General features: G+C 40.8%; 1 protein-coding gene across 3 annotated transcripts in view; it reads right to left on the bottom strand.

Moving 5' to 3' along the window:
• CHN1 (chimerin 1) overlaps nucleotides 1–9,953 on the bottom strand; it is a 224,245-nt gene extending 214,292 nt beyond the window's left edge. Inside the window, exon 1 of one of the 3 annotated variants that reach the window (XM_037020643.2) lies at nucleotides 9,798–9,953. In XM_037020643.2, the coding sequence (XP_036876538.1) occupies nucleotides 9,798–9,816 (19 nt within the window). In that variant the 5' untranslated portion in view covers nucleotides 9,817–9,953. The remainder of the gene's footprint in view (nucleotides 1–9,797) is intronic. The other 2 variants (XM_037020642.2, XM_037020641.2) reach the window with 2 other exon arrangements.
• Between the last annotated feature and the right edge of the window lie 2,839 nt (nucleotides 9,954–12,792).

Here is a 12,792-nt window from a genome sequence, read left to right as displayed (position 1 = left end):
TTAAGTTAGCCATTTTCATACTGAATACCTATTCAATTTGATTATGTTCCCTACTGTGAGGGTAAAACATGAACAAACCAAGCTAATTTATGTGTAATTCCTTTGTACTACTGAAATGAAAAGGAACAGCAGCTTAATAAAATGGAATTTGTTATCTAATTATACCAAATAATTTAGAAACATCTGCTGGTGGTTAGTAATACTATAGTTAAATCTTGAAGAATCTGCTCCCAGAGAGATTTCCATTTTATTCAAGACTTTGTGAGCTTCCAGTTGGGAAATCCATATTAGAGTATGAAAGCAAGGGAAGATATAATGGCACATTTACCAAATTTTTTTTAAGAATCAACAAATGAATGAAAAATAGATGTGTATCACATGGATTTGGGCCTTAAAATTAACTTCCAAATTTAAACACAGAAGACTACTGCAATATCCAACATTCATTCAAACATTTACTAAGTAGCTGGTATGCATCAGACACTGTGGCAGTTGTTAAGGATACAAAAAAGAAATCCATAGCTTATCTATTAGGCAACTTCACCTAACAGAGAAGACAGGACAATATAAACTAACCATTATATCACATGGTAAGTGGTAGGGCAGAGACATATATAGGGCAATATGGATGCAGAAAAAAAAGTAACTCAAAAAGGAAGACTACTTATTCTAGCTGAATTTTGCAAGATGTGTAGAGGTGAGTGAGGGCAAAGAAGGACTTGGGAAGTTACGGTGCCAAAGGTAAACTGAGTACAATCCTTTCTGAAAACCTCAAGTAGTTCAGTATGGCTGAAGCACAGCCTTTGAGAAGAGAGTAAGAGATAAGGCCAGATAACGTAAGCAGGGGGTCCTATCCTGAAAGCCTATGTGCAGGCTAGGGAATTTGGACTTAATGGTGATGGGGACCCACCGGATGATTTTACATAAAGAAAGTGCACTGTTAGACTAACCAGTTTCTAAGAGGCAGGGTGAAGTTTCCATTTGTGGACTCATTTTATAATAAGCAAGAATCAACACAAAATAATAAAGGAAGAAAAAAGATAAATGACAGCAAATGCTTGAACTGATTCAAGGTCTTTCACAGGATAAGCACAGGGAGTAACAGTTCACTGTTACATATCATTCTTTGTTCATTCATTTACTCATTGAATTAACCTGGACTGAACACATATTATATGCCAAACACTGAATTTCCAGTCTTTGATATATTTTAAGTGCCATGAGGGCAGGGTCCAGTCCTGATTATAGTCTGGATTACCTACAAAAGAAGCAAGCAATGCCTGTTGGCCAGTATATTTTTCACATATTCAGAGTGCAAGAAGTATCAAGTGTCCAGCACTATCAGAGTCTATCTGGTCTTCAACTTATATCCCTGAACCAGATCTCCACCAGAGCATTCTCAAAGTCTACAATAGCACATGCCAAGTATTTAGATGTACACATAAACCAAGAAGATTGCAGAACCACTTGTTCAAGTGGGTAAACAGGCCTGTGATGATAACAAATGCAGAAACTCTGCTGCTATCTTGATTTTTGTTAATATGACAATAACATTACTGACAATATTAAGTACTATGTATCTTCAATCACTATGTTAAGAACCTTACATAGATGATCTCATTTATGTTTGTAGCAATGTGGGATTAGCCTGTTTACATACGAAAGAAATAAAACTAGAATATACAGCTGACACTTGGCAGAGAAAGAATTAAATGCAGCACTTTTACTCCAAAATCTAAGCCCTTTCCTCTACACTACATGCTATAGAAGTACCCTCCACAATCTTCCCATGTCAGTCAGCGTAAAATCTCAAGTCCTCCCCATTGCCAAAGGGTCTGTGACCTCACACTCCACCATCCCCCAGGTGCCTCTGTCACATCACCTACCACTTTTCTGTGGCTTATTCTGCTCTAGCCATGTTGCCCTTCTCTCTGCTCCTCAAAACTGTCCAGCACATTCTGCCTCTAAGCCTGATCCCTGAGGAAATTCCCCACTTCATATGATTCATTCCTTCAGTTTCTTCAAGTCTCTGCTCAAAATCCACCTTGGCCATGGTCCCTTCCCTGAGCACTCTGCCACAGAGCTAGCCTGTGTACCTGACACATATTAGGCCCTCAATTCATCAAAGAGATGAAGAAACAAATCAGGCCACAAAATAGGAAAACACAGCCCAAGCACCAGAGGTACTCCCCAGAAGTACGGAACACTGCACTTCTTGTCACTTCCTTTTTTCACCAGGTGGCATCATGCTTTCCTTCTCCCAAGCCCAAATGCCCTGTGCTTTTACAGTGTGTGCTTAGTACACTACCTTCTACAGGGCCTTCTCACGAATAACCACCCTCTAAAAAAAAAACTGCCTGTGATATAATGAGTCATAATAAATATTTGGTCATTCAGATGACCAAATATATATTTCCCAGGTATATTTGGTCTTCATTCACATTTCCTGAAGACACTGTAGAGTCTTATTAAAGGAGAAATGGATGTCCTGTCATGTTACTGAGAAACTTTTGGACCCCACGCAGGGGCGGGGGCTGGAGGCTGAACCAGCCAATGGCCAATAATTTGGTCAGTCATGACTATGCAATATAACCCTCACAAAAACCAGAAGAGCTCATGGCGCCCTTGAGATGCTGCTTCTCTGTTGGGAAGAGCTTACACACTCAAGGAATCAGAACACTCCCAACATGCCATGGAGCCAGGCCCCATATGGTGTCCTTTATTAAACTGGTAAACTGTTTTCCTGAGTTCTGTGAGCTGCTCTAGCAAATTAATAGAACCTAAGGGGGAGGTTGTGGGAACCTGCGATCTGCAGCAGGTAGGTCAGAAGCACAGGTAATGGCCTGGGGCCTGCGACAGATGGTGGAGGGCAGTCTTGTAGGATGGAGCCCTCAACCTGGGGAATCTGGTGCTGTCTCCTGGCAGATAGTATCAGAATTGAGTGCTTGGACACCCTGCTGGTATTCGAGACTTGCTTTGGTGTTACGTGTGGGAAGACCCCTGGCCCCTGCAACGCACACACTGGCATGGGTCCAGGAACACAAAAAGGAGTCAGCACACCATCGCACTGGCTCTCTCTCACACAGGGTAGCTTCCTCAGTCAAAATGCTGGCCCTGTCTTCCTACTTTAAGATATTTAGTCCATAAATTAAAATCATTCTTTCATGCTATAAAAAGATATGGATCTATATTTAGCATGTTATTCCTCACAGGTAACATGCTACAAATTATACTCTAATCTTGGCATAGTAGTATAAAATTCATTCACCATGGAAGGCCTTCAGTTAGGCAGATGTGTACATATCCCTCAGACAGACATCCAACACCACTTACCTGCTGTCTGTTCTCCCTGACACAAGCTACTTTAATCCTAAAATCATCTCTGACAAAGTAATTTCACAGCATTAGGAGATGAAAAATAAAGTTCTAAATGGAAGGTATAAGACAGAATATCCTGAGGGCTGAAGATATGTGGTAATGGCAGAAATGGGAAATACCAGGAAAAATTAACAATTTAAAGACCTGTTCAGTTTTTTAAACATCAAGTCTGTGGTCATAAAAATCGATGGAAGCAGAGATTTTTTTTTCCTGCTTGCTTTATAGGAAATACACATGGTCCAATGAAACCCAAAGGTAAAAAAATCAGAATGGAAAGTGAAAGGAACAACTTTCAGGGCAGCTGGATAAAACACAACAACGAGGTGGCCCCGTGCCACCCTGCTGAGCAGCCGGTGACAGGCCTAGCCTCACTCATCTTCCCTTCTTCCACAGAGTATTCAATTGCTGGCATTATTTCCAAGAAGTGAACACTTTTCTAAATTTAAAACAACCATTCAGAACAGGTAGGGGCATTTTTAATCTATCAATTTTTTATTTTGTTTGTGTTTCTTAGGGAATAAAAAAAAGGTTTCTAAAACCATTAAGTTCTAAAAGGTACCTGAATATAAAACCAGTCTTTTAAAAATAGTAATTTGTGTTTTTTACAGTTTATATTACATTTTCCTTCTAGGCAATCCAGTTCCCCCAGCCCAGCAATTTCAAAACTACTATCCAGCTTGAGATACAATTCGCATACCATAAAATCTGCCTTTCAAAGTATGCCATGCAGTGGTTTTAATATATTCACATAATAGTTATTCTGGTTTTTAAAAATAAGGAGCCAAATTAAGAACATATATTTAAAACTCTGTCAGATGTAATTTCTTTGTCAACATGACTTTTCAATGTAAAAATACAGTTACACCATTCTGTTTTCTTAGTTTCTTCCCACTCTTGTTTTTTAAGGATAATAAGATTATATTAACAAATAAAAATTAAAGTTCATGGGAATAATTTTCTATGTAATAACTTATTACTGGTAATTTGTTAGGTATTACTTATTACTGGTAATACCAGGCCAGGCTCAAGGATTTATCTTAAATTGGGTTTGCACAAAGAGTCTGGTAACATCATTTAGTTTTTACATTGCAGATAAGTAAGTTTTTTAAAGGTACTGTTATTGATACTTCATGTAAGATTGAGAAAACATCAATTACCTGTATTACACACTATTACTTTCTAGAGGGACTTTGAGAAAAATTACACAAACCCCAGGCCTAGCAGGGAACTCTTTGTTATGTCTGCTCTCAAGGTGAAAGGAAACCGTTAATTCTTAGGTAAACCAACCTGATGGAAAGTGTGTAACTTCTTATACTAACATCGTTCCTTTATAGCTATGATTATATGATATAGAAAGCATGAACAAAGAGTATTCTTCTGCTTAATTATCTTATTAGTACTTCAGTCTAAAAAATGAATTCTCAGTGGGGTTAATAGTGTCCTCAAGAGAGCAAAAATTGGCTTTGGGGGGTCAAAAAAACTTACTTTTTGTGCGTAAAGCAGATATACATACAGCCATAAACATTTTATCTCCACTAAGTTTCATGGATAAAACAATTAAGAAAAATTGTCTAAATGGATTCTTATGCCTGGTGATTTTTAAAAAATGAGAAATATTGATCTAAAAGAAACTAAAACTCTTGAAAAATCTATCAAATTTTTATAATGAAGGTATCATTCCCTTCTATGCTCAAAGATGAGGATGCATACACCATCTTATCTGCAGGCACATGTGACTCACAAGACTGTATCACCAATATTCTTCTTGTACTGTACATAGATGGTGACTATCGGAGTTATAGAACTGTATTCTTTGATCTTTCTTACATAATACCAAATCGCCACACCTTAAAAGAAAAATCTTAAAGTGGAAATATAAAGCTTTTGACACCACAAAGAGAAGGAATGCTGACAAGTATTCTAATAAACACAGTGATTTTAATAACAGCTAAAAATACGAATTATTCTAAGAAAAGTAGCTGGGCTCTCACCTGTTGCTTAGATAACTCGCTCTCATATTCTTTGATGAGCAACATCTAAAAAATTAAAATATTAACACAGAGTGTATCCAAGTGGGAATTTCTTATAAAATTAGCTTTTGGTCAAATATTTCTTATTGAAAATGTGCAGGTGATTTATCATTTTTAAAATAAATTTTAATGTCACAACAGTCATGGGAAATTAGAAAATATCCTAACTGCATCACAAAGAATATGCCTTTGCCATTTAAGTGCTCCACAGAATCTCCACAAAGATGCCCATAGGCAGGTGTGTCAGGGCAGTGAGAGGCCTAAGAAGGCAGCACTATAAAGTTTCCATGGCAGTAGAAGAGTCAAGAGTTAAAAAGGTAAGAAATTGCAGTGAAATCCTAAAAATTAGAAGTGACCTATGGTAGTGATGATAGTGACTAAATGGTAATGAGAGGAAAAATTATAAAGAGGAGAGGGTGCAATGCCAGAGCTAATAATGTCCAGATAGAGAAGGCAGTAATTCAGAGGTCAGCCAGCCCAGCTGGACTATAATTGAGTTCCCAACCTCATCAGTTTGGGCTGAAAACCACAGCCCCACTTAGCTCTAAATGACAGAGACTCCTGCCAAGGGATAACCTAGCAGGATGCTTTTCCCTAGTACCCGTCTACTAGCACTCTGGGTGTTTTGTCAGGTACAGCTAAGAAGTTCGAAATTAGACGATCTGAGACTTTCCTTCTAGCATATCAATTAGAAGACATGAGCTTCTCTGCTAGGAAAGTTCAGACAAAGACTACATGGAAATAGGTAGTTATGTACAAACACTACAGTTCTGGAACATAAGCTCTTAGACCACAGGGATCATGTCTCTTGCACACTGCTATAGGTGTTTGTTGAATGAATGAGCAACATGAGTGAGCCAGGTATGAACCACATTTGGATAATGTTCATGACTTGAGGATCTTAAGTTATTTTGATTGATGCTGATGACTGAGGGATGGATTCATTTGAAAGGCAAAGAAAAAAATACAGAAAAGTTTCCAAACCTTCAAAAATGCACATTTTCAGCTCCCAAATGAGAGTGTAAAATCAGGAAGAATTGGGGTCTGGATCTTCTATCACAGAATAAAACAGAAATTTGCACTAAACTATCCTTTTCAGCAGCAAAAGCAATTAACAGTGAAGACAAAAGATGGTCTTCACTCTTCAGCTTAATTTAACAAGTATTTTGAGTTCCTACACCATACTTAAGTTAAATGTATACAAATGCAAATTGTATTAGGTAATTTTAGAGGCTCTCATTTTTTTAAATGGAGCTTTCACTAACTTTCTATAAAAAGAATAATCTTTACAATTATGAAAAACTTGGACGGAAACGTAAAACACAAAGCAAAAGAAACTAGTCTCTGTTGCTGGCTGCTATGCACTGCATTGTGTTGTCCCCCAAATTCACACGCTGAAGCCCTAACCCTCAATGTGATGGTATTTGGAGATGAGGCCTTTGGGAGGTAATTAGATGTAGATGACATCATGAGGGTGGGGTCCACATGATGGGTTTAGTGCCCATTTAAAAACAGACCAAAGAGCTTGCTCTTCCCCTCTCTCCACCAGGTAAAAGCACAGCAAAAAGGAGGCTGCCTGTACGCCAGGCAGAGGGCCCTCCCGGAAGTGAATGTACAGACACCTCAATCTGAGACTTTCCTCCCTCCAAAACTGTGAGAAATCAATGTCTACTGAAATAAATGTCAGCCACCCAGTATATGGTATTTTACTAGAGCGTTCCCAGCAGACCTAAGCTAGCAGCCTAAATACGTAAGATAGGATCCTGGCAGTTGTTACTTTAATGAAGCTTAGTAACTTCTGAGCTCTGGCTTTAATGACTGATTAGTCACACTTACCTAGTTTCTTGTTCCTACCTTCTCTTCACCACCATCTCACAGAGCTTTACTATCTTTTTGCTCCTTTATTCTAGGCTGGTTATTTAAGAGCAAACACAAAGGATATGAGACACTTAATAAGGCCAACTAGTTAAACAGTAGCAATATGTAAAATAAAATCCATTTCTTCTAAACTCTGGGGACTGCTCTTAATATTTACCAAAAGCTATTCTGAATTGGATAAGTTTGAGCAAATCTACTCTTTATCTAATACAAACTTAAGTGTGCATAAGAATCCCAGGGGAGTCCCTTTAAAATCTGCTTCCCCTACATTACGATTAGCATGTATAGCGTTGAGGGGGGGCACAGGGAGGGCTGTGCAACACATAGAAGACAAGTAGTGATTCTACAGCATCTTACTATGTTGATGGACAGTGACTGTGAACGGGGATGTGGGGGAGACTTGGTGAAGGGGGGAGCCTAGTAAACATAATGTCCTTCATGTAATTGCAGATTGATACCAAAATAAATAAATAAATAAATAAATAAATAAATAAATAAATAAATAAATAAATAAATGAATGAATGAATGAATGAATAAATAAATAAATAAATGAATAAATGAATCCACTTCCCCTAGAAATGCAGGTTCTGCAGGTCTCTAGCCAAGGGAATCTATATTCTTATCTCAGATGACTGATGAGTGGTGTGCAATCACACTTTTGAGAAATGCTGCTGCTCTATCATTACTGAAAAACAGCCTCTGCACATAGGTGACTTTGCTTTGTGACAGAGAAATGTTGCTAAATTGTAACCAAATTGGATTTTATAAACTAAATTCTATTTTCCCACAAGTCGACTTTAAAATTTACTTCATTCACTCTGAGGGATGGGAATGGTTTCTTATCCCTTTTTCTGGAGATCACATTCCATGTTCTTCCTTTCCGCATCTCCACCTAAAGATTTAATAACTTAGGAATCGTTTTAGAAGAGCTCCAATTCTCCCCAATTTGTCTGTTTTATTCATTCAGCAAAGTAGTTGATTTGGAAACCTTACCTTTGAAAACAAACCTTGAAAATGCAGACTTTGTCTTTAAGAAGGAAAATGATTGTTAAAAAATGTTTTAAAAGAGAAATTTATTTATGGAAAAGTTACTGCTGTGTGTTAGTTACAACAGTGTAAGATAAATCCTGCTTCAAAAGAAAATATCAACTTTGAGTAAAGCTTTCCATCATTTTAAAATTTTGTACCAAAAAAGTCTACACTCAAGGAAAATGTTTCTACTAAGTAATGCAGATGAGATCCATAGTTTTGGAAAGCAAGTGTGATTTTTTATTATTTCTTTTAAAGAAAGAAGAAACGATTTTTTTAAAGCACCTATAAAAAACCAGCACCAAATAAGAAATGTCATATCCCAATATGGTAGATATTTGGGTAAAGTAAACATAGCTCCAAACTAAATACTGGCAGGTTTTGTTGTAGGCTCGGTTTTATCCCAAAAAGACCATGTGACCTGGGGAAATACCATCTCTGCATCTAAATTTCATTTATAAAATAAGATGGTTAAATAGAAGTAATTCTGATTCCAGCAGATTAATTCACCTGCAGTATTAGCATCAAAAAGCATTTCTGGTATGTGATACCTCTAACATGCTTGATCAAACGACCCCTAACGTAACTGGAAATTTGATATTGCGAGTAACTTAACTAGGACTGCCCTTGTAGCTGTCAGTTACATAGCACTGCACTGCCTTTCTCTGAAAGACGGAATGCTTTGAGCATCTAAATTCCACACACTGAGTTTTCTTAAAGAGAGGTACTATGTACTACGGTCTGTTTTTGTAAAAGGAAATCATGTATCTTCCAATCCTTCTTCCCAACCCATTGTCATTGAAGACTCTGGAAAAAAAGGACCTTTAAGTCTTAACCAGTGAAACAATAGTGTTGCAGTAATTACATCACAAAAATAACATTTCTTTTCTAAAATACTAATATTCTCCTGAGATTGCTTTGTTCCAGTAGCCAACTTTGTTCCTTCTGCTCTTATACTCGTTAGCGTAAACATTTTTTCATTTCAACAAATATTAAGTTCACCACTTATTCTTGTTTCCAACGGAATAGACCAAGAAAATAACACCCGTCCCCCGCCCAAAATCCAACAAGAATTAACATATGCATTTGGCAATACCAGGGAGGACAGGATGCACAGATATCTTATTGAAAATAAACTTTCCAGAATCTTTATTTACTGACTTGAGAAACGTCGGTTTAGAAACAACCAGCTAAACTTCGCTCTCAAGTTGGCGTCTTGGAGACTCTCGGTTTACCAAACACCCAGGACCTGAGAGTCTCGCAGCCCAGAATTGGCCAGGGGAGCACACGCCCATCGGCCCTGCCTGGAGAGGAGACAATGGGAGAGGCCCACGGGAGCGAGCCGGGCGCGCGGGCGCCCCAACTCCGCGCCGTAGGCCCGCGTCCGACCAGGCGCGCCGCGTCCCCTCCCCGGGCCCCCCGAGCCCCCGATGCCGGGGCGCGGCCCACCTGCAGCGGCACGGGCGAAGGGCTGCACTTACCAAACAGGGTCAAGGCCATGGTAAAGGCGCTGGCCCACTGCTTGCCGCCGCCCGCCGGTCCACGCGCTCCTCCAGGCCGGCCACTGATCACCGCACGGGCCAGACGCGCTCACACCTCGGAGGGAGCCGGGAGCCGGAGGGGCGTGGTGGGGCCGCGGGCGCGCGGCGAGGCAGCAAGCCGGGCCGCTGGGGGCCGCTGCAAGAAAAAGTTATTCACGCGTTATTGTCAGGCGCACCGCACTAGGCGAGACCCGCTAGCCCCAGGCGAGCCGGCACTTGCCGCTGCCATCTGTTCACTACGCGGAGCGCGCGCAGGCGGCGGTACCTGCGAGGCAGGAGGGCTGGGCCGCGGCGCAGTGGCAGGCGGAGACTCGGCGCCGCAGTGGCGGCGGCGGAGGAGAGAGAAGCAGCCTCGCAGTCCCCGGCGGGGCACGCTCACTCCGCATCTCGCGGCCTCGTAGACGCCATCTTGCGACAGCGTCTCCCACAGGATCTGCCGCGGCGCCGCCTCCCGCGTCCCGCTCGGGCGGCCGAGCCCCGTGCGTTCCCATGGCAACGGGCGCGCGCGGGGGCCGCGGGCACGCGCCCCTCCCGCCCCGGGCCTCCGGGAGGAGGCCTGCTGGGGCTCCGTGGGGGCGGGGGCGGCGTGCGTTTTCGCTGCAGTCCGAGGACTTTCCTTGAGTGGGATTCGCGGAAGCGCAGAGGAGAAAAACTGAGGTGTTACTCGAAAGAGGAAGAGTCACAGGAGGATGCTCTGTGAATTTAAGTCCCGCGCCTGGGTCACCTGGGGATCGAGTTCGCTTACGGATCATCTCCCCCACGGCGCCATCGCGGTTAACGGAGAGTCTGGAGCCTGGGTCTCGGGGAGGGAGCCTGGAGTCAGACTGAAGCTCTGCGTGTTTTCTCTTCTCCCCCTTGGTCTGATCAGATTGTAATGTCTGTGGAAACAGGAGTCGGTAAAAACAATACCTGGGATTACCTATAATAATTTGTTAGAAGGCCAGTGCTTAAATCCAGTTTTCTTCCTTTTACTTCACACCTCTTTGATGTCGTCTCTGGAAAAATCAACATTTCTCACCGACTGGCACTTCTTTACCACAAAAGATTGTTCTCCTGAGCTTTTTGCATTTATCTGATGATCACTGGCAACATCCTTCTCTCTTTGATGTTCTTTACTTGTCTCTGCCTTTGCATTAATTAACGAGAAGCTGTATAACGCCTTGAGATTATCAGCCAAAAGATGCTCTTGAAAAGCTCAATTGTGATTTTTTTTTTTGTCGTTTTCACTTAATGCGTTAAATAATTCACTATTCTCTAGTTGCTTTATTTGTTCCCTGTTTTAAGAGCTTCCTTTTTTCTATTTCTCTGCTCAGGGACTTAACACTGTTTCAGTATCTAATCATGTACATTTCCCTTGGCACTCGCGTTTTCCAACGTGCATCTTTCAGTTCCTCAGATTCCCCAATGTCATTTTCCTCTTCTCTCTAATTTTCAACTAATTCTTATAAGAATATTATAAAAATGTCTTCTATTTATCTTGAGGATCAAAATGGTTATAAAAATGAAAATTACTACTTCAAATAGAACCATAGTTAATCCATCATCATTTCACAGCACAAACATCAGAAGAAAAAGAAGAACAGGCTGGAAGGAGGAGCCAAGCCTTTTGTTTCCTGTCAGTTAAGAAAAAAAAAATAGTAAAAATAATTCAACATGAATAGGCAAATGCTATATACTTGAAATTTCTGATGTGGTCAAATGGCTGTCCTTTGGCCACTGATAACAAAATAAATCCTGAAATTCCCAGAATTTTAAATCTTTAATGAAAAGAACTCTTGATTTTGCACAGTCTTTCTGCTCATGAAAAATTATGAACACATGGCTCATGAAGATGAATGAGAAATTCAGGAAGGCTTTATGCAACAGATTTTATAACCATGTGAAAGATTGCTGCTGATGTGCTCTGCACCAGATAAAATCAGAAACTAAAGACACCATTTACTGTCTCAACCAGTGATCTTCAACCGTTTTGGGGACCTAATTTTCCTTTGAAGTTGTAATGAAAAATAAAGTCCCCTTTACTTGGAAAATGCTTCTGTAAATACATACACTTACCAAAAAATTTTTCACAAAATTTCAGTGGGATTATGGACCAGTCAGAGACTTAGGTTAACCCCCAGATAGCCTTTGTAATCTCAGGAAGTTTTGCCTTTAAATTAAAATTTTTAAATTTCCCCTTTCACAAAGAAGCATGGAATTTTGAACAGGAAGGGACAAAACCAATTTCCAGATAAGGAATCTGAGGGCCCCGTGTTCAGAAGAATTTCCCAAATGTGCATAGCTACCAATTTAATGGCAGAACTCATAGGAAACCTCAGGCATCTGGGGTTCTCACTGACCTCCCCCACTCTCCGTCCTCCACCAATTTAGAGAGTACATGGTTTGAATTTAAAGAGAAAATCTGTTTAGTATTAGAAGCAGAGTAGCAAGGGAGGTATTTTGTCCTCAGCCATTTTGCATGTTTGGGTCGTCTTATAGTTGGGGATGTTGAATTTTGTCCCAGAGTTTTTATTCACATGCTCTTCTACTCAGAACTGTGTATCCAATCAGGCTAAGACAGGTGAAGTGTTTTCTCTCCTCTTTGCTAAACTGTCTTACAGAGGTCCCAGAGCATCAAGGCTTTGGTGCTACAGCTCAGCTTGCTGGTAAATCTTTGTTCTTAGGGCTTATCCTGGAATGAGTCAGAGGGAAATAACAGTCCTATTCTCAGATTTACCTTCCCATCTTACGCTCAAGCTTTGGTTCCTGGACCAGCTTTGCACTAACTAGTTGTGGCCAAACACGGGTGAATCCTTATGACAGACTCGGACTCAGACTTGCACTCCCCTTCCTCTTAGAGTTCGTTTAAGGATAAATCTCTCCCATGGCGCCGTCGGGGTTAACGGAGAGTCTGCAGCCTGGGACCTGAGGCCAGGGGGACTCGGGGAGGGAGCCT

This window comes from Manis javanica, chromosome 12 (genome assembly GCF_040802235.1).
Source record: "Manis javanica isolate MJ-LG chromosome 12, MJ_LKY, whole genome shotgun sequence".
Classification (NCBI taxonomy): domain Eukaryota; kingdom Metazoa; phylum Chordata; class Mammalia; order Pholidota; family Manidae; genus Manis; species Manis javanica.
The sequence above is the reverse complement of the archived record's forward strand: the minus strand, read 5'-3'. Positions and strand labels throughout refer to the sequence as shown.